The 18,561-nt window shown below is 41.2% G+C and overlaps 1 protein-coding gene across 4 annotated transcripts in view; it reads right to left on the bottom strand.

Moving 5' to 3' along the window:
• The window catches only part of MAP3K3 (mitogen-activated protein kinase kinase kinase 3), a 59,527-nt gene that overhangs the window by 26,437 nt on the left and 14,529 nt on the right, over positions 1-18,561 (bottom strand). For 2 of the 4 annotated variants that reach the window (XM_040452057.1, XM_040452056.1), the window contains exons 3-6: positions 12,102-12,142; positions 6,416-6,515; positions 4,383-4,409; positions 2,002-2,115 (exon numbers count right to left, since the gene is read on the bottom strand). In XM_040452057.1, the coding sequence (XP_040307991.1) occupies positions 2,002-2,115; positions 4,383-4,409; positions 6,416-6,515; positions 12,102-12,142 (282 nt within the window). Of the gene's footprint in view, positions 1-2,001; positions 2,116-4,382; positions 4,410-5,815; positions 6,364-6,415; positions 6,516-12,101; positions 12,143-18,561 lie in introns of those variants that run through there. The other 2 variants (XM_040452058.1, XM_040452055.1) reach the window with 2 other exon arrangements.

Raw genomic sequence — 18,561 nt, 5'->3', positions numbered from 1 at the left:
GAAAGAAAGAAAGAAAGAAAGAAAGAAAGAAAGAAAGAAAGAAAGAAAGAGAGGCATCAATGTGGCATTTATTTTATGCAACATCTAATGCAACGCAATGCCTTGGGTATCAGAGCTCAGATGGTCGTCTTTCAGGCAGCTCAGTGTTGTGTCAGTCTCTGCAGCCATGTACACCCCTTAATGGATGGGAAAGTAGATGTAAGGATCGAGTTGTCTATACCTTCTCATCATGGGAATGGAGGGATCATGATCAAGTGTGCTAGCTCCCAGTCAAGCAATCACATCATTAAACCAAACCCCGATTCTAGCTTCTTCCATATAGAAGATTTGCTGAATATGATTTCTGCTTGACTTCTGCTAATAATCAAGAAGCATTCACTGTGTTTTCTTAAGAGGATGGGTGGGGAAGGGTTCCAAAACATTAAGTCACAGCTCCTGTTCTCAAGGACCTTAATAATCTTTTGGGATAACATGTACAAATATGCAACAACTAGAGGGGAATTAGTAAGCAACTTATAAACAAGTATACAAATTATATCCAATGACTAAAAGAACAGAAAGTAATCAAGATGGCTCAGGCAAAAACACTGACCAAACTGTAGCAGGTAAATCAAGCCAGATACTAAAAATAGCCACGGTCTGGGAAAGAGCAAAAAGTAAGAACTGTAGAAAGGGGAGAGTATGCTGAAGAATGTGGAAAGATGAGACTGGGGAGTTGAAAGCAAGGGTAGATAGTGATAAGCCCTGGGTGCTAGGCTAAATTTAGATCCTATGATAGGATCCTATGAAAGAAATAAAGTCTATAAAGAGGAGGTGAGTAACTTGAACAGAAAAATAAAATAATAAAGGATATATTTCATTTCAGAATACTTTCCAACACAAAGCCAGAAAAAAGACAGAGAAGACCATCCTCAATCACAAGGACACTTCGGTAATATTAGAAAATGTCTTCTTGGGGCACCTGGGTGGCTCATTTGGCTAAGCGTCCAACTCTCGATTTTGACTCAGGTCATGATCTCAGTTGTGAGACTGAGCCCCATGTTGGGCTCTTTGCTGAGCGTGGAGCCTGCTTGGGATTCTCTCTTTCCCTCTCTCTCTGCCCTTCCCCCTCCTAAGGCCTCCTAACTGCATTCTCTTGTGCTCCCCCCTAATCAGTAGGACAGCCCAATATCAATACATCTTTTTAAAAATAAATGGTCAGCATGAGCACCATTCCACCTAAACTCCGTCCTGGTATGGTGTGTTTATGAAGGTATGTCACAGCTGGCTGTCTTCGAGCAAAGGGAAGGGAAAGAGTGCCAAGAAACCTTTAGGAACATGCATCTCAAGAAAACTGGCACAGGAATCAGTGATTAGAAGACACACAGATTGCAATCATTCTTGTGAAATGTAGGCCCCCAGGGACCTTTTACAGAAGTTAACAAGGGATAATCCTTCACTTCTGACGGCCTCTGCAGATCGCCTGCCATTTGGTAAGGTAGTGGCTGGTAAGTTATAAGAGGCCCTCCACTCCATGGCCTTTCTGCCATTGAAAAGAAGGAAAAGCTTGTTTCCTACATGTATCCCAAGAGACAGGCACGGTTGCTGAGGGGTTGTAAGAGTAGGTCTACAGGATAGTCTCAAATCCCTAGCAGCCTTCGCTAAGCACCTTCACCCTCATCAAATCTCTCTTGTTACGGTCCAAATCAAATGGAAATAACATAAATATAGAGAAAAAGAATTTTCTCTTTAATCATAAATGTTTTCCTTCCTCCCATGCCACAAGCCAAGTAACCTTTAGCTGCAACTTTAACACAGGTGACTTGACTTCACAGTGAAATCACATGCAAACTGCTATCTGGCCACTGGCACAGTGGGCTGTGCTGGGCTCCACGTATGTGCTTGCTTGCTTTAGCAGCAGCTGAGGAATACAAAATTCTGTCAAGGAAACCAGGTGAACTCTTAAAGAACAGCAAGTTTTGCCCTCTGTCCAGCCGCCAGGTCATCAAAGGGGCTACTTACATGGTTTCTGTCTTGGGACAGCAGCAATATCCTAAGGCTTTTCATGCTTGAGCTTCTGTCTAATATGTCAATTGCTTTATCAAGATCATCTTGGTTCTTCAGCAGGATGGAAAGCTGGGACACAGACACAGAAAAAGGGAATCATATAAAATATGTCTTTAGTTTAGAAACAGGCTAAATTAAAAAAAAATACCTGAATGAAAACAATCTAATTGGATAGTATGGGGTCGTAAAATTAATTCAAACCATCTAGGTATTTTTTCTTTTCCTTAGTGTACAATTCAATAATTTTTAGTAAAGTTACAAAGTTGTGCAACCATCATCATAATTCAATTTTAAAACATTTCCATTGTTTCAAAAAGATCTTGTGCCCATTTACAGTCACTCCCTCTTCCCACCTGTAGCCCCAGGCAGCTATGAATCTATTCTGTCTTTGTAGATTTACCTCTTTTGGATATTTCACATAAATGGAATCCTATTAATTCATACATGTTCAATTCAGTTCATAGTCTTTTGTATCTACTTCTTTTGCTTAATGTTTCTGAGTTTATCCATGCTGTGCAACACATCAGTAGTTTGTTTCAAGATACTTTCTGAGAAGAGCTTCCTCTCTAAAAATACTCTTTTCTCCAAAGCATCAAATCCTAAACAGTTAAAGCCCCATATTTCTTCCCAAATTAATTAAATATCTCACCTTAGCCTGTGCTGCAATTAACACAACAAGCAGAGAAGGCATAGGAGGAGGAGGGGGATAGGCAGAGGATGAAAACTGTTACTCAAATACGAACACGAATTTAGGCCACATAACAGAGTTTAATATCTTAACGTTTAAAGATAAAAACCAGTGACTAGAATTCAGAAACAATCTCCTCTGTTTTCATTCCCCTGAAGTATTAAAGAGATCGCCCTTGAGGGTATGGATAAGTCTCACTTGCTGTTAAATGCAGAGGACACTATGAGTACTTAGTATTAAAAAATGCAAAAGTACACTTTGCCTAGGACCCAGCAAATGTCAGATCTTACACGTTTGTGGCAAACACAAAATCAAGCAAAAGTCCAATTCATTTCTTCAGTTCCCATTTTATAATAAAAGGAGATGGCAACACTAAATTCTAGGCCAGGAGAAAACAAAGAGCAAGAACAGTATTTAAAATAAAATTTCAAGGGGCACCTGGCTGGCTCAGTCAAAAGATCATGCAACTCATGATCTTGGGGTTGTGAGTTTGAGCCCCATGTGGGGAGCAGAGATTGCTTAAAATAAATAAATAAATAATAAAATAAAATAAAATTTCAAGACAACTCATGGAATGGGAGAAAATTTTGCAAATCTTATCACATCGTAAAAGAATTCCTTCCTGTAACATTCAAAGTATGAATAAACAAGAACTGTTGTGGAAGGTGGAGAGAGATAAAGAAATAACTGGAGTAGGCTTTAACTTAAACAAACAAACTACAATTGTGCAAAAGTATGATATGGGTCTAGTATCCAGAATATATATAGAACTCTTACAACTCAACAGTAAGAGGACAAAGAATCCAATTCTTCCAATGGACAAAAGATTTGAATAGACATCACCCAAAGAAGACAGACAAATGGCCAATAAGCACCAAAAAGACACTCCATGTCATTAGTCATTAGGGAAATGCAAATTAAAACCACAATGAGATACCACTTCGTACCTACTAGGATGGCTATAATTTAAAAAACAGATATGCAAAAACCCAAAAAGTAACAAGTCTTGATGAGGACATAGGGAAATTATAACTTTCCTATGCTGCTGGTAGGAATGTAAAATGGTACAGTGGATATGGGAAGGATGGACAGTTTCTCAAAACAATAACATAGAGTTACCGTAAGACAACAGTTCTACTCCTTGGTATATACTCCAGAGAACTGAAAAAAATACGTGCATATGAAAATGCGTACACAGATGTTTATGGCAGCATTACTCATCATGGTCAAAAAAGTGAAAACAATTCCAGTATCCAGATGGATACACAAAATGTGGTTTATCCATTCAATGGAATATTATTATCTTGAAAACATTATGCTAAGTGCAAAAAGCCAAACACAAAAGGCCACATGTTATATGATTCCATGTATATGAAATGTTCAGAACAGGCAAATCCAAAGAGACAGAAAGTAGGTTTGTGTTTGCCTGCCAGGTGCTAGGGAGAGGAGGGGATAGGAAGTGACTGCTAATGGATACAGGCCTTTTCTTTGGGGTATCTGGAGTAGATAGTAGTGTTGGTTATACAACTCTGTACATATATTAAAAACCACTGAATTGTACAGCTTAAAAGGGTAAATGTTATGGTGGGTAAATTGTACCTCAATAAAGCTATTAAAAACATAAGTAAACATAAAATAAAATACCAACCGATTTCTCACATGTGGTTCTCAAATCCTGACGTGGCAAGGTTTAGAGGGCAAAGAAAAGAAAAAGGTTGAGGGATTTTTAAATTAATAAAATGTAAACTAGTCAATTCTTGGTCATTCACATTAGCAGAGCATGGAAAGACATGCATCATCTAAAATAATTACTAACTACTAATTATGTTTGGCTTTAGAATTAACATCTGCATAAATATTTAAATAAAGGAACGACTAACATTCTGGGAAGACACTTTATTGCCCAAAGAATTTGAAAATGGATTTTGGGACATGTGGAATTCTTAATGGAAAGAGAAATGAGCACTAAATCATTCAGAAAAGTCTTTCCTCACTAAAGAATACCTTCTTTAATGCTGATTAGCTGGCAGACTCCAGCCTTGCTTTCTATGCAGTGACTGAAGCTTGAGCTGCAATTTTTAAAAGTTCATCTGCATTACTTATTAACTATACAGCTAGTGGTTTCTTTTCCAAATCTGCTGTATTTCTAAAATTTGTCACAAAAAAACAAGAGATCAGACAGTCTTATTTTTGTTAGCTATTGGGCAACATATCCAATTGTAGTTGTATATTTTGTATAAAAGGGGATTGGGGGGTTTTAGCCAACAAATCTCAGCCCCTATAGATGTCAGCCCCAAATTATGGAAGAAATTCCTTTTTTCTCCAGCTGAAGGTTTTTTGCTTTTATTTTTTAAAGTATAGTTGACACATAATGTCACGTTAGTTTCAGGTGTACAACACACTGATTTAACAAGTCTGTATGTTATACTGTGCTCACCACAAATGTAGCTACCATCTGTTGCCATATAACGCTACTGCAATACCATTATATCCCCTCTGCTGTACCTTTTATCCCCATGACTTCTCATTCCATAACTGGAAGCTTGTATCTCTCACCCCCTTTACACATTTTGCCTACCTCTCCCCTCTGATAACCATCAGTTTGTTCCCTGTATTTATGGGTCTGTTTCTGTTTTTCATTTATTTATTCATTTGTTTTGTTTTAGATTCTATCTATAAGTGAAATCATATGGTATTTGTCTTTCTCTGTCTCACTTATTTCACTTAGCATAACACCCTCTAGGTCCCTCCATGTTGTTGCAAATGGTAAGATCTCATCTTTTTTATGGCTGAGTAATATTTCACTCTCTCTATATATACCATATCTTCTTCATCCATTCATCTATTGATGGATGGATGGACACTTGGGTTGCTTTATGGAGGAGATTCTTAACTCTTTAACCAATAAAACAAAACTACACAATAAGGACCCAATTCCCAAAGAGCCAGGATGTTGCCCAGCTTTCTTGTCTTGTCCCCCAATTCAATTCCCTCAAGATGCACACTTTTTACTAGGCACCAACACACTGCCTCTCAGACTAATGCAAAGCATCAGCCCAAGCAGACTGTAGCCTCTGGTACCTTTCTTGGAAAAGCAGCCAAGTAACTGACACTCAGAAGAATCCCTTCCTGGGTGACATTCAAAGTATGAAAAAATAAGAACTGGAAGGAAGGGCAGGGGACAGGAGGAAGAAGAGTTAAAGAAATCACTTGAGTAGGTGCTAACTTTGGAAATAAACTACACTTGGGAGTTAAACTTTGAGAGAAGAGTCCAGTATTTATGATTGTCAATAGAGGAACTACCCACCAGTTTTCCACACCTCTCCAGCCCCTCCTAAACCTCTGCTTCTTGTTAAGGTTGTGCTGGAAAGAAAAAGATAAGCTACAAAACATAACAGAGACAATATACATCCTGGCCCCAGTACCATACCTGTTCCCACCATGGAGTATTAGAGCTACCACCACTGACTGAGCAGGCAGAATGGAAGTAGCTATGGAATCCCCCATGTAGCAAAAACCAGAAATCCCAGAATTATTGAAATTAAGGAAAGAGGCTCCAGAAAAGGAAAACCTGCAGATGATATTAGAGGAACAAACTAAAATATCCTCAGTTAAGGAGAAAGAAAAAGGTAGTCAGCTGTCACCCCATCTTGTCTCCATACCATCCATCTACTTTCTTACCTCATTATTCATGTAATGAAGATCAAGAGGCTGCCCAAACACTGTTGTCACCTTGTGTTCCACATCTTCATATCTAACAGGCCGGCTGAATGCTATAATTCTGAAAAGGAATAGGAAGCATCGTTAATTGTATATTTTAAAAGTCAGATTTGGAAAGCTAGGACTTCTGAATATCTTCCTGTTCTTTTAAACATAGGATTCTCTTTTTCTCCTTCATACAGTTTGACTTTCTATTTTTTCTTTTCTTCTCTTACCTACTTTATTTATTTTTTTTACCTTTCTCCTGAGCATCACAAACATTGCTCAGTCCCAATAATTGTTCTACCATTTCAGCTCAGATCTTTCTATAAATGACAGTTCAGTATCCAAGCACCTGGGGCGCTTGGGTGGCTCAGTCAGTTACATATCCGAATTTGGCTCAGGTCATGATCTCACGGTTCGTGAGTTCGAGCCCTGCATTAGGCTCTCTGCTGTCAGTATGGAGCCTGCTTAGGATCCTCTGTCCCTCTCTCTCTGCCCCTCCTCTGCTTATGCTCTCTGTCTCTCTCAAAAATAAATAAATAAACTTAAAAAAAGAAAAAAGCAGGACATCTGGATTTAAACATTAGGTTCTAAACACTCTTGTTAGGAAGAAAACCTGGAGACTGGAGCAGTGGTCCTGAAAACATGGTCTTAACTCCTAAATGACTCAACTCCAGGACCTGAAAGGTCTTATCCAAGGCTGATGCCAGAGGAATCTCAATGCTGATTATCTTCAGAATTGAGATTTCCTACCTAAGAGTCAAAAGAATTCCCCTTGAGTTGGTTACATGCCTAAGTTTTTTTTAACAAGTGACACATATGATCATATAAGTAGTGTTGATATTGACACTTTTCTAGAGAAACTCATTAGGTCAGTTCAAAAAACAACTTTTTAAAAAACGTTTTATTTATTTTTGAGAGAGAAACAGAGTGCAAGCAGGGCAGGGGCAGAGAGAGAGGGAGTCACAGAATCTGAAGCAGGCTCCAGGCTCCAAGCTGTCAGCACAGAGCCCGATGCAAGGCTCGAACTCACGAACCGTGAGATCATGACCTGAGCCGAAGTCGGACGCTTAACCAACAGAGCCACCCAGGTGCCCCCAAAACACAATGTCTATAAATACAGAGTAGAGTAAGAACTTGTTCAAAGATGTGTTAAAAGAATCTGTCAATTAAACATCACAGCAAAATTTAAAACTGGGGACAGATTAAACATACAAAATGAATGAAACAGAAGAATGAAATATACAAAAAATTGACAAAATATTGGTAATATCAAATCTGGGTTACAGGTTCAGAAGGGTTCAGTATAACATTCTCTCTACCTTTGTATGCTGCTGGTAGTCAACAATTTTTGATGTACAAAAGCGGCCATATGGGTCCAACCCAATACATTACAACTTAAATACTTAAGATAAAAATAAACAATGAGATAAGTGAAAACAAGAGAATATCAGAAAGTAACTCATATATTCTCTCTCTCCCTCTCTCTACGTGTGTGTGTGTGTGTGTGTATACACACACACACACACACACACACACACACAGAGGAATGCATAGGATTAAAAAATATTGGAGTGGAGAAGGTCTTCCTAAGCATTATATAAAATACAGAAGACAAGGAGGAAGAAGGCAGATTTAACAACAAAAATGTAAACTTCTGATAGCAAAATGATCAGCCCTCAACAAAGTTAAGAAATATCAAACGTGGAAAAATAATCCATGCAAAATCAGTAAGACAAACAACCCAACAGAAACATAGACAAGGATATTATGACAATTCAAAGAGTTATGAATGACTAATAAACACATGAATTTATGTTTAATGTGATGGGGGAAAATATATATCAAAACCACCTTCATCTCTTAGTAGCCTAGACTGGACGAAATATGACTAGTGCTTGATAGAGTAGCAGTATTCAGCCATGGAGCCTCTACAGTTCTTGCCCTCCTCATGCTGAGAAGTGTGTGGTTTTTTTACATCTTCTCTGCTCCTCCAGAGTGGGAAGTGGTATAACCAGAGTAAGAAGCAATAAACCACAGGACAGAGGGATCTAAGCTACTGGATTTTAATGGAATCTGACCAGATAATTTCTTTAATGTTCTTCTGTGCCAGGCTGGCACAAATAAGTAGGCAGCATAAAAGCTTCCATCATCCTAGAACTGTACTATTCAATGTGGTAGCCACTAGCCACATGCAGCTGGTTAAATTCAAATTGATTAAAATTAAACTTTATACTGGTTCCTCAGTCTCACTAGCCACAAGGCAATGTGACCAGTGGTTACTATACTGGACAACAAAGAAAGTTCTTTTGGACAACCTTAATAGCATACTTCTATCAACCAGTCTATCCTTCACACAAAGCCTAACATCCCAGGAAGATAATTTCTCCATAACTTTTCCTTTATCCATCACCACCTTTCATTTTTGGAAATTATATTGAATATATTAGTTCATATCCCACCTGGGAATCCATTCATACTGTAATCCTTGTATTTTTTTTCCCTCAAACCAACTGTGCCAAGGAATGATACTGTGTAATGCTATCTAGATATGGGTTATCTAGATATGGACATTTTCTGGAGACTTTTGAGAGAATGGCTTTCCATTAATTCCTAATAGCAAATCATACCTCCTTCGTCAGCATCTCAGCAACAGGGGCCAGTCTTCCTGAAAAAAATACCAGGAGACCATTCGTATGTCCCTAGCACACCATTAGAAAAGGATCAGGCTCAGATAAATTCTCCTGCATTTTGCCTGGCAACAAGCCATTCAAAACCTCAAAAGCAGCCCCAAAGTCAAGATCAGAAACCAGGACTATCAGCGTTGGTAAGATCGAAGCTGCCGCCATCACCCTGAGTGGTAGGCATTTTTAGCCAATGCTTCAAAGAGGGGACTAACACCTGTGACAACCACTCTCACCAGTGTCCAGACAGGGAAGCTTTCCAAGGGAAGGAGTTTGAATCTACAGTCCTCTTCTGCCCTCCTGGGGCTAAAAGGTAAAAGCGTTAGGAGCCGGATCCCTACCCTTCCAAAGCAAAGGGAAACAGAATGGATACTTAGCATAGGTGAATGGAAAAAGACTATTTCTTCCCTCTTTTCTGTACATTCTAATTCTCTAAGGGCCTACAACATTTAGATATATACTATCCACATTCCCTGCAAAAAAGTAAAGAAAGCCCACAATCATATTCTCTATAAAATCCTAAGACATAAAACACATGAAACCAGAGCTGTCTGGCATAGTGCAGCTGCAACTTGGCTTCCCCGCACCAACTTAAAAGTCCTCAATTCCACATGTAGTACACAAACAGTGAAATGCAATGGCTCCTGAAAACAGCTCCATGAAAAGAGAATGCACAGTTTTCGAAATCTTGATACCAACACTCTGCTGTTCAGGCTTTGAAAGGCCATTCCTACCTGACCACCTTAAATATTTGTGGTTTCGATCTGGCAGCTTCTCTGAAACTAAACACATACACTTTCTCAGTGTAAGTCTGCTCACTGTAACTACATACCACTTTGGGAACAGGAATTCAGGAGAGCGTAACCACATAATTAGGCTCCAACACAATTGAGCTTTTGATTTTGTATCTACTTCTGAAAACTCTCTGCCAGTCTGAGTTTGGCAATCCTTCCAAAACCCAGTCAAGTCAGAAGTGTGAAAAGCAGCAACAATCAAGTGACAATTCAACTTCTCTGCTACTGGCAGGACACAGGATGAGCCGCTGGGGACAGAAATCAGAAGACTTTCCTCCCTCCAGGCCTGAAACAGCCCTAGAACACACACCGCAGTAGCAGGGCTCTGGCTCTGCAGACCACAGTGTTTCCACCAGGCAACCTCTGACAACCTTGCAGGCTTGTTAACATATCTTTTTAAGGGAGAACAGCAGCCACATATCTGGACTTGTGCTAACAATGTTTGGAGGCACTAATGTCCTCTGGTGGAACTAATCTAAGAGGAAGAGCTTATTCTCATGGGTTTGCTCTTCACATTTCCAAATGCTCAAAGCAAAGGCAAAAGTGGGGTATCAATGAGAGAGACTGGAATAGCAGGAAACATATTGAAAAGCACACTCAGGCACATATGCGCCACATGCGTGCACACACAGGGTCCCAATTATCCCACTACCAGAGTTCTGTATGCTTTTCAAAAGTTATTCCTTAAGCGGCGTCTGGGTGGCTCAATCTGTTAGCATCCAACTCTTGATTTCAGCTCATGTCATGATCTCATGGTTGTGAGATCAAGCCCCACACTGGGCTCAGCATTGATAGTGTGGAGCCTGCTTGGGATGCTCTGTCTCTCTCTCAAAATAAAGTTTATTTAAAAGTTCTTCCTTGGGGCGCCTGGGTGGCGCAGTCGGTTGAGCGTCCGACTTCAGCCAGGTCACGATCTCGCGGTCTGTGAGTTCGAGCCCCGCATCAGGCTCTGGGCTGATGGCTCAGAGCCTGGAGCCTGTTTCCGATTCTGTGTCTCCCTCTCTCTCTGCTCCTCCGCCGTTCATGCTCTGTCTCTCTCTGTCCCAAAAATAAATAAACGTTGAAAAAAAAAATTAAAAAAAAAAAAAAGTTCTTCCTTAAGGAGCATCTGGCTGGCACAGTCAGAACATGCGATTCTTGATGTTGGGGTTGTGAGTTCAAGCCCCGTGTTGAGTTTAAAAAAAATAAGTTTTTCCTTAAATAACTTTAGAAATTAAGTGGAGTCCTATTTTTCTCCACTGAAAACTTCTATCTTGGTTTCCTACAAAAAACTAAATACTAACAATGGAGGAAAGGACAAAAGGGTTTCATAACATTACTTTCACTTCCCTAACAAGGTAAGATACTGAATATAGACTGAAAAACTCCCTCTTTCTATGTCCTCAAATGATCTTTCACAACTGACAGACTTGATGCAGCTTCCCATGACCCTGACACATTACAAAGAAACTTCCAAGTCACTAACCTGGCCCTGATGTGGACAAAGCCAGGGGCCAGGGCCACTCTACTGGACTGGAAATAGCACCACATCACAGGATAATCTTGATCCTCTTTTAACTAATTTTTTATTTTTATTTTTTGAGAGAGAGAGAGAGATAAGAAGAGAGGGGCAGAGGGAAGAGAGAGAGAGAAGAGGAGAGGGCAGAGGGAGGACAGAGAGAGGAGAGGGGCAGAGGGAGAGAGAGAGAGAGAGAGAGAGAATCTTAAACAGGCTCCACACTTAGCATGGAGCCTGACATGGGGCTCAATCCCATAACCCTGGGATCATGACCTGAGTGGAAATCAAGAGTCGGACACTCAACCGACTGAGCCACCCAGATGCCTCCTGATCTCCTTCTGATGCTATCAGGTGGCACAGTGTCAGTGTATCTGGAAGTCATAACTGAGTAGGGCTGGAGTCCTGACTTCCTCCCCTAGCAAAATGGTGGACCCCACAGGAGCAGAATAATAGCAGAAGAGTAAAAACAGTAAAAGCAGTTGAAATGGCTTCCATTCCTAAGACCAAAAATAAAGTTTAATTGGTAAGCCAAGCCAAAAGTAAAAATTGCCCTTTTATGCCAAATCAACCCCATCATCTAGCCAGGGAGCCCACAGGGATCACTCCAGGGAAACAGCTTCCATAAGCTTGATGCTTTCTGAGAACCGCAGCACACGTGAACACAACCACTGATCAGAAGGCAGACTTACCGCCTTTCCCCGTTGTGCTCAAACTTGATTCTGACGTCACTCTGTCAAAGGAATGATAGACAGGTTAGCGGGTTCTCTGGCATGTGTTATCCTGCCATTCCCAGGTAAGCTTCAGATAGTCCTTTAGCACCCTTAGGCAAACATCCCTGATGGCTCCCGTTACAGCGTCTCTACCTCATACGCATTCCTTTCCAGTGACTTGTAGCCTTTGAGTTCTAACTTCAGGGGCAACAAAGCTCTTAGGACAAGATCTCTAAGTGGCTGCCCAGCTCAGCTGCTATGCTGACATGTCATTTCTAAGTTCCTACACTCTATTTCTACAACTGGCTCTGGAGTTTCTCCTACCATATCACCTCCTGGCCAGGACACCTTTCCTTCTTGGCTGATATGACTGAAGAGAAAGAGAAATCTTGGGATAGATACTTCCTAGCTGTAAGTCCACAAGCAAGTTACTTATGCTCTATGAATCTTAGTTTTCCATGTGTACAGTGAGGCTAAACATAGCTGATTTGAAGACCTACGAGAACTAAACAACATAATATACACAAGATACCTCATACATAGTAGACATGCGGTTGCTGCTGTTACAATGGATTTCCATGACCCTTTCAAGACTACCCCTGGTGGCATAAAGCAGGACCCTGGACAAGTTACCTTAGAAGTGTCTCCAGATTTGTCTTAGCTGATTATCATGGGTAGCCTATGGGTACCCTATGGACCTATCTTGTTTCTGTACTACCAGTGACAAGCAAAGGAAATGGTATCTAATATTTGTGCCTAATATTTATTAAATGGATTGAGCGAGAACAGAATTGAGTGTAAACGTCAGAAATAGGAGGAAGTAGAAGCATTAGAATGTTAAGAAACAAATCAAGGAGGAAGAAATACTGTAAAGAGCAAGTGAGTTTAAAATGGCAGGAAAAGGGAAGAGATATTACAGAAGAAAAGAACACGTATAGTGAAAAAATAAAACTAAGCCTGTCAGGATACCAACAAATAACAGAGATGGAGGAAAGGAAGAGTGGACAGTGAGTGAAAAGTATACTGAGAAAGAGAAATTAATAGGCTGTGGCTTGGAAGAAAGAAGAAAGTTTCAGAGTATCTTTAGATGAGAAACACAGAGCAGACAGAGAAGTCGACAGAAACAGGAAAGAATGCGAAAGGTGGGGTGGGTACATAAAGAACTTCTTTTTTCCAAGAGATGAGAAAGCTAGAATTCTCTTATAGTCCACTGAACTGGACGAGTGGTTCTAATTTACATCCTAAAAATGACTGAGGATAGGGCACCTGGGTGGCTCAGTTGGTTAAGCCTCTGACTCCTGGTTTCGGTTCAGGTCATCATCTTGCACTTTGAGACTGAGCCCTGCGTCAGACTCTGCACTGACAGTGTGGAGCCTGCTTGGGATTCTCTCTCCCCTGCTCTCTGCCCCTCCCCCAACTCATGTCTTTTTCTTGTCCTCAAAAATAAACTTTTTTTTTTTTTTTTTTTTTTTTTTTAAGGCTGAGGTGGTTCAGTCGGATGAATATCTGACTTTGGCTCAGGTCACGATCTTGTATCCGTGGGTTCAAGCCCCACCTCTGGTTCTGTGCTGACAGCTCAGACAGAGCCTGGAGCCTGCTTCGGATTCAGTGTCTCCCTTCTCTCTGCCCACCCTCCCCCCCCAAACGCCGCTTGCACTCTGTCTCTCTCTTTCAAAAAATAAAATAAAACATTAAAAAAATTAAAAGAAAAAAAGGCTGAGGACCTCAAAGAGCTTTTGTTTGCATAGATTGTATCCACTGATATTTGCCACATTAGAAATTAAAACAAAATTTATATTTATTTTGTTCATTTTAAAACAATTTAAAAAATATTACATGCTAACATAAACACACTGTTATAAAAAAGAATTATATTTTTAGAGTTTAGTGACAGAATACAAATCTCCTTAATGCATGGCTTAATAGGAGACAGCTGGATTCTCATGTCAACTTCTGCTTTTAATCTGTTGTGATAATACGTATCACGCAGCCGCTGGAAAACTCTACTGTACATTCTTAAGAGAATGAGGGTAAAAAGGGCAAGTAACATTTTAGTATTAATATGAAAATAGTTTTGACCTCACGGACCCCCTGAAAAGTTCTTGGGAACTTCCCAGGGATCCCTAGACCACAGCTTGAGAATCACTGAATCAAAATATAATAATGCCATCCTCTATCCCATTATTTTAAAGACAAGGTGGAATTGGGGCTCAAAGAGCTTCATGTCCCTGAAAAGTTCATATACTAAACAGTGGATGGCAAAGCTCCCGCTCTGCTGACCTGCAATGTGACAACTCTTCAAAACACAGCTCTGATCTTGCCCTCTCACTCTTTAATGTAACATGTAGACCACTTCATCCATTAATAGCATATGACAATAGCTAACATTTCCTGAACATTTACTATGTATTAAGCCTTGTTCTAAGCCTGTTACATGTATCAATTAAGCAAATCCTCACAACAAATACTATTATTGTCCCTATTTTACAGGAGAAACTGAGTGACAATAAAGTTAAATAAGTTCCTTCAAGGTCACCATGCTTTAAAGAAAGAGCCAGGATTCAAACCCTGGAAGCCCAGCTCTTAACCATCATGCTTTGCCACAACTTAAGTGTCACACAGGCAAAGGAGGTTTATTTTGGGGCGCCTGGGTGGCTCAGTTGGTTAAGCATCCGGCTTCGGCTCAGGTCATGATCTCACGGTTCATGAGTTCGAGCCCCGCATCGGGCTCTGTGCCTACAGCCCAGAGCCTGGAGCCTGCTTCGGATTCTGTTTCTCTCTCTCTCTCTGCTCCTCCCCTGCTATCGCTCTGTCTCTCTCTCTTTCTCAAACATAAATAAACATTAAAAAATAAAAATAAAAAAGGAGGTTTATTTTACTCACAGATGCAGAGCTTCAATGGGACCTTACTTCTTGGAACTCATGGAGGAGATGGGAGTAATAATGAAGTCAGAACCAGGACACTGAGGTGCCAATCATGCAGCAAGCTATGGGGCCTGGGGAGCCAGTAGGGGATGCTTTGGCTGAGGTTGTGAGTAGATGGGGATGGAGGAAGTAGAATGGAAAAGCACCGTGCCCCATCTGGTCTGCACTCCAGGTGAGTGTGAGCGTGTGTGTGTGTGTGTGTGTGTGTGTGTGTGTGTGTGCGTGCGCACGCGCGCACGTGCAGGCATGTGCAAGCAGAAAGGTGGGGCAGTGCTGCAGAGAAAGTTACTGTGTGGATTTGAGGTTTACACAGGTGACAGCAGTTGTCTGTCCTCTTTTTCTCCTTCCCTGGAATGCTGAGCAGTTAGCTTGGCAAGGGCCCTCCACAGCATAGTGCCCCGACGTGCCGCTGCACACGGACGTGCCACCTCCAGCTGCCTACACTCTCTGGTCCCACAGCTGGCTTGGGAGTACCCGAGTGCTCACCGAAGTCTGAAAACCTGTCTGCCCCCGCAGGGGGGCTACCAGAGCCTTTCACCTGCTGCTGCTCACAGTCCAGCACACCGTGGTGTAGCTTGCACTGTTAGTATTTTCTATTAACAGATTCTGTTTCTAGAACAGCTTTAGAGTTTCAGAAAAATTGAGCAAACAGATCCCACATACCTTTCCTCCCACCAAACAGTTTCATTTATTATTAACATCATACATTACTATAGTACATTTGTTTTTATTACAATTAATTAACCAATATTGATGTATTAACTAAAGCCCCTTAGGATTTATTTCTCTCTGTTGATTTAAAACAAAATTGTATTCTTTTGTTGCTTTTCATCTCATTTTTTATAGCAATAAAAAACATATAGCAATAGCTCTTATTCATAAACTGGGACATTATACTTCGATGTACTTACAAAGGAATCCCCTCTGTCCCTTTGTGGGACTGAAGGAATGAATTTATTTAATGACGACCATAATCCAAGCACTATTTCGTGTGAATTCAGTTAGAAAGGGAATTTAAACTTTTGCCTTAAACCACAAATCACTCCTACTCAAGACCAACCAAGCCTGTGATTAGTAAGCAGTGTAAACAAAGATGCTTAGGGCTCTGAATCCCTTCTTTGATGTGGTGACAGCCTTTCTAGGGCAGGATGCTGGCATGTACCACATGGTGTGTCCACATCTGCCAAGTTCCTAAATCCAAGTTCCCCCTGTCAGGCTGACCAGAATAAGCCATGGATAAGAAAAGTTCAGATAAAGATAAATATATTCAATTCCTCCTGCCAACCATTCTCCTTGCTTCTCTGAGACATTTCATACTGGTGGCCAAGTTCTCTTTCATGAGGTTCTCTCCTCCCCTGCCTTCTGTGACTCTATCCCAGCCCAGGGAACCTGCCACCACTCTAACCACTTCTGCTTCTTTGCTGGTTCCTCTTCCTCATGCCTTCTCCCACCCCTCCCCCCACATGTTGATGTTTGGACTTTTGGCCTCTGGATTTCTCCTGCTTTCCTCACATCCTCTCTTCAGTAAGAATAAAAAATGGGCAACTTGAGGGGCACCTGGGTGGCTCAGTTGGTTAAGTGTCCAACTCTTGATCTTGCGAGGCTTAGGTCATGATCTCATGATTTGATGAGATCAAGCCCTGCTTCAAGCTCTGTGCCAACAATGTGGAGCCTGCTTGGGATTCTGTCTCCTGTCTCTCTGCCCCTCTCCTGCTCATGCTGGCACACACATGCTCCCTCCCTCCCCCACCCTCTCTCAAAATAAATAAATAAACTTAAAAATTTTTAATAATAAAAAAATAGGCAACTTGTAAATAGAAAATTTCCAAATCTCTATGACCAGCCCCAATCTCTCAAGCAAAACTTCCTCTGTCTGCCATGTATTTGAGCCAGATATGTTGTTCTTAAAAATGTGACAGCAGAGTCAAACCATCTGGCTTCAAACCCTGGCTCTACAACCTCCTAGCTCTATGACCTTGAATTTGACTAACCTATCTGTAACTCAGTTTCCTCATCTGTCAAGTGCGAATAGTAACGATATTTATCTCATGGAGTTATCAGAAGAATTAAATGAAATAATTAGGTAAAGACATGAGAATGGTACCTGGCACATAGTAAGTGCTCAATAAATGAAAACACAGGTCCCATTAGCCTTTAGCCAAAATTCTTGGGGCGAAAAGGGTTTCAGAATGCGTTTTTTAGCTTAGAGAAGAAGTATGGTACCTGTCATATATATTATGTGACGCCTCCCCCCAGGGAGGGTCTCTGGGGCAGCGCTTCCACGGCACAGGCAGAACATGAACAGGTATTCCCCCACGCACCTCTGTCCTGCTTAGCCTCTCTTGAAGTTAGTTTGGGACTTTATCACTAGTTCTGACCAAGAGCTGGGAACATAACTGAGTTCTACACTCTCTTCTTTGGTGGCCACATGTTCCAGGTCAGTGGGGCCACCCTCGATCAGGGTTCTGACTGTGGGGAACACTGTCCTTCCCTTTCCCACACTGGGCGTATTGTGTTAAGTCACCTAAGACTTAGGGTTTTTCTGTTAACACAGTACAAGCTAGTTTTTGTAGTGAAAAGTGTGAATACTCACAATAAGTGGAATAAAGAAAGACTATAAACAGCCCTACGTCCACTCAAACCAGGTTTTGCTGCCAAATGAGTCTGCCACAAATTTACCAAAAAAAAAAAAAAAAAAAAAAAAAAAGTCTTTCAGTTTCCAGTACCCTTCGGATTTCAGAAATGCAGATAAAGGATTGTGGACCTGCAAAAACACACATACCCACATGCATACAATCTGAATTTTTTTTTTTTTTACTATGATCTCAAACTCAACCTCACTACATGTATGTTTGCACCAACCAGCCTCCTAAACTAGTCTCCTTTCTCATCAATGCCATTTCTAACATTGGTACCACTGCCCTCTTGGCTGAAGACAAACCTCTGAGTTCCACTTGATTCTTTCCTTCCTCTCCCCTCCAATCCTCCCTTCAAAGGCCTCTGGGACAGAACCCCACTTCCCATTCTCTCTGTCATCACTCTCGCTGAGACCCTTTCCCCTTACTCCTGGATTCGTAAAGCGGCCTCTGCACTTCTGAGCTCCCGCTGCCAACACAGTCTACATCCCTCTACGGTTTCAGTCATCTTAACCACCACTTTCACCATGTCCCTTCCTTGTTCAAAAAGTAATCAGTGACACCCCTGATCTATACAAGAAAGTCTAAATCCTCAGCTGTCATTCAAAGTCCTCTGGGATTTAAGCTCACTCAGTTTACCTAGCCATCTCACACTGTCCTCAGCAGGACTGCTCTCTCCGGCCCAAACAATGCCCACTCTATTTCCTGAAATAAGCCAGGTTCGTTCTTTGCCCTAAGCCTTTAGCCTTTCAGTTGCCTGACTCAGAGTGCCACCCTTCCTCCTGTCCGCCTAGCTAAACATTCACACATTCCTTCACAGCCTAGTTAAGTGCTACCCCCTCCACAAATGACTCTGTAACTCCTTCGGCTCAAGCTCA

The sequence above is a fragment of the Herpailurus yagouaroundi genome, unplaced genomic scaffold (assembly GCF_014898765.1).
Source record: "Herpailurus yagouaroundi ecotype Mexico unplaced genomic scaffold, PumYag 206, whole genome shotgun sequence".
NCBI classification, from domain to species: domain Eukaryota; kingdom Metazoa; phylum Chordata; class Mammalia; order Carnivora; family Felidae; genus Herpailurus; species Herpailurus yagouaroundi.
Note: the sequence above shows the minus strand (reverse complement) of the source record. Positions and strands in the feature narration are given on the sequence as shown.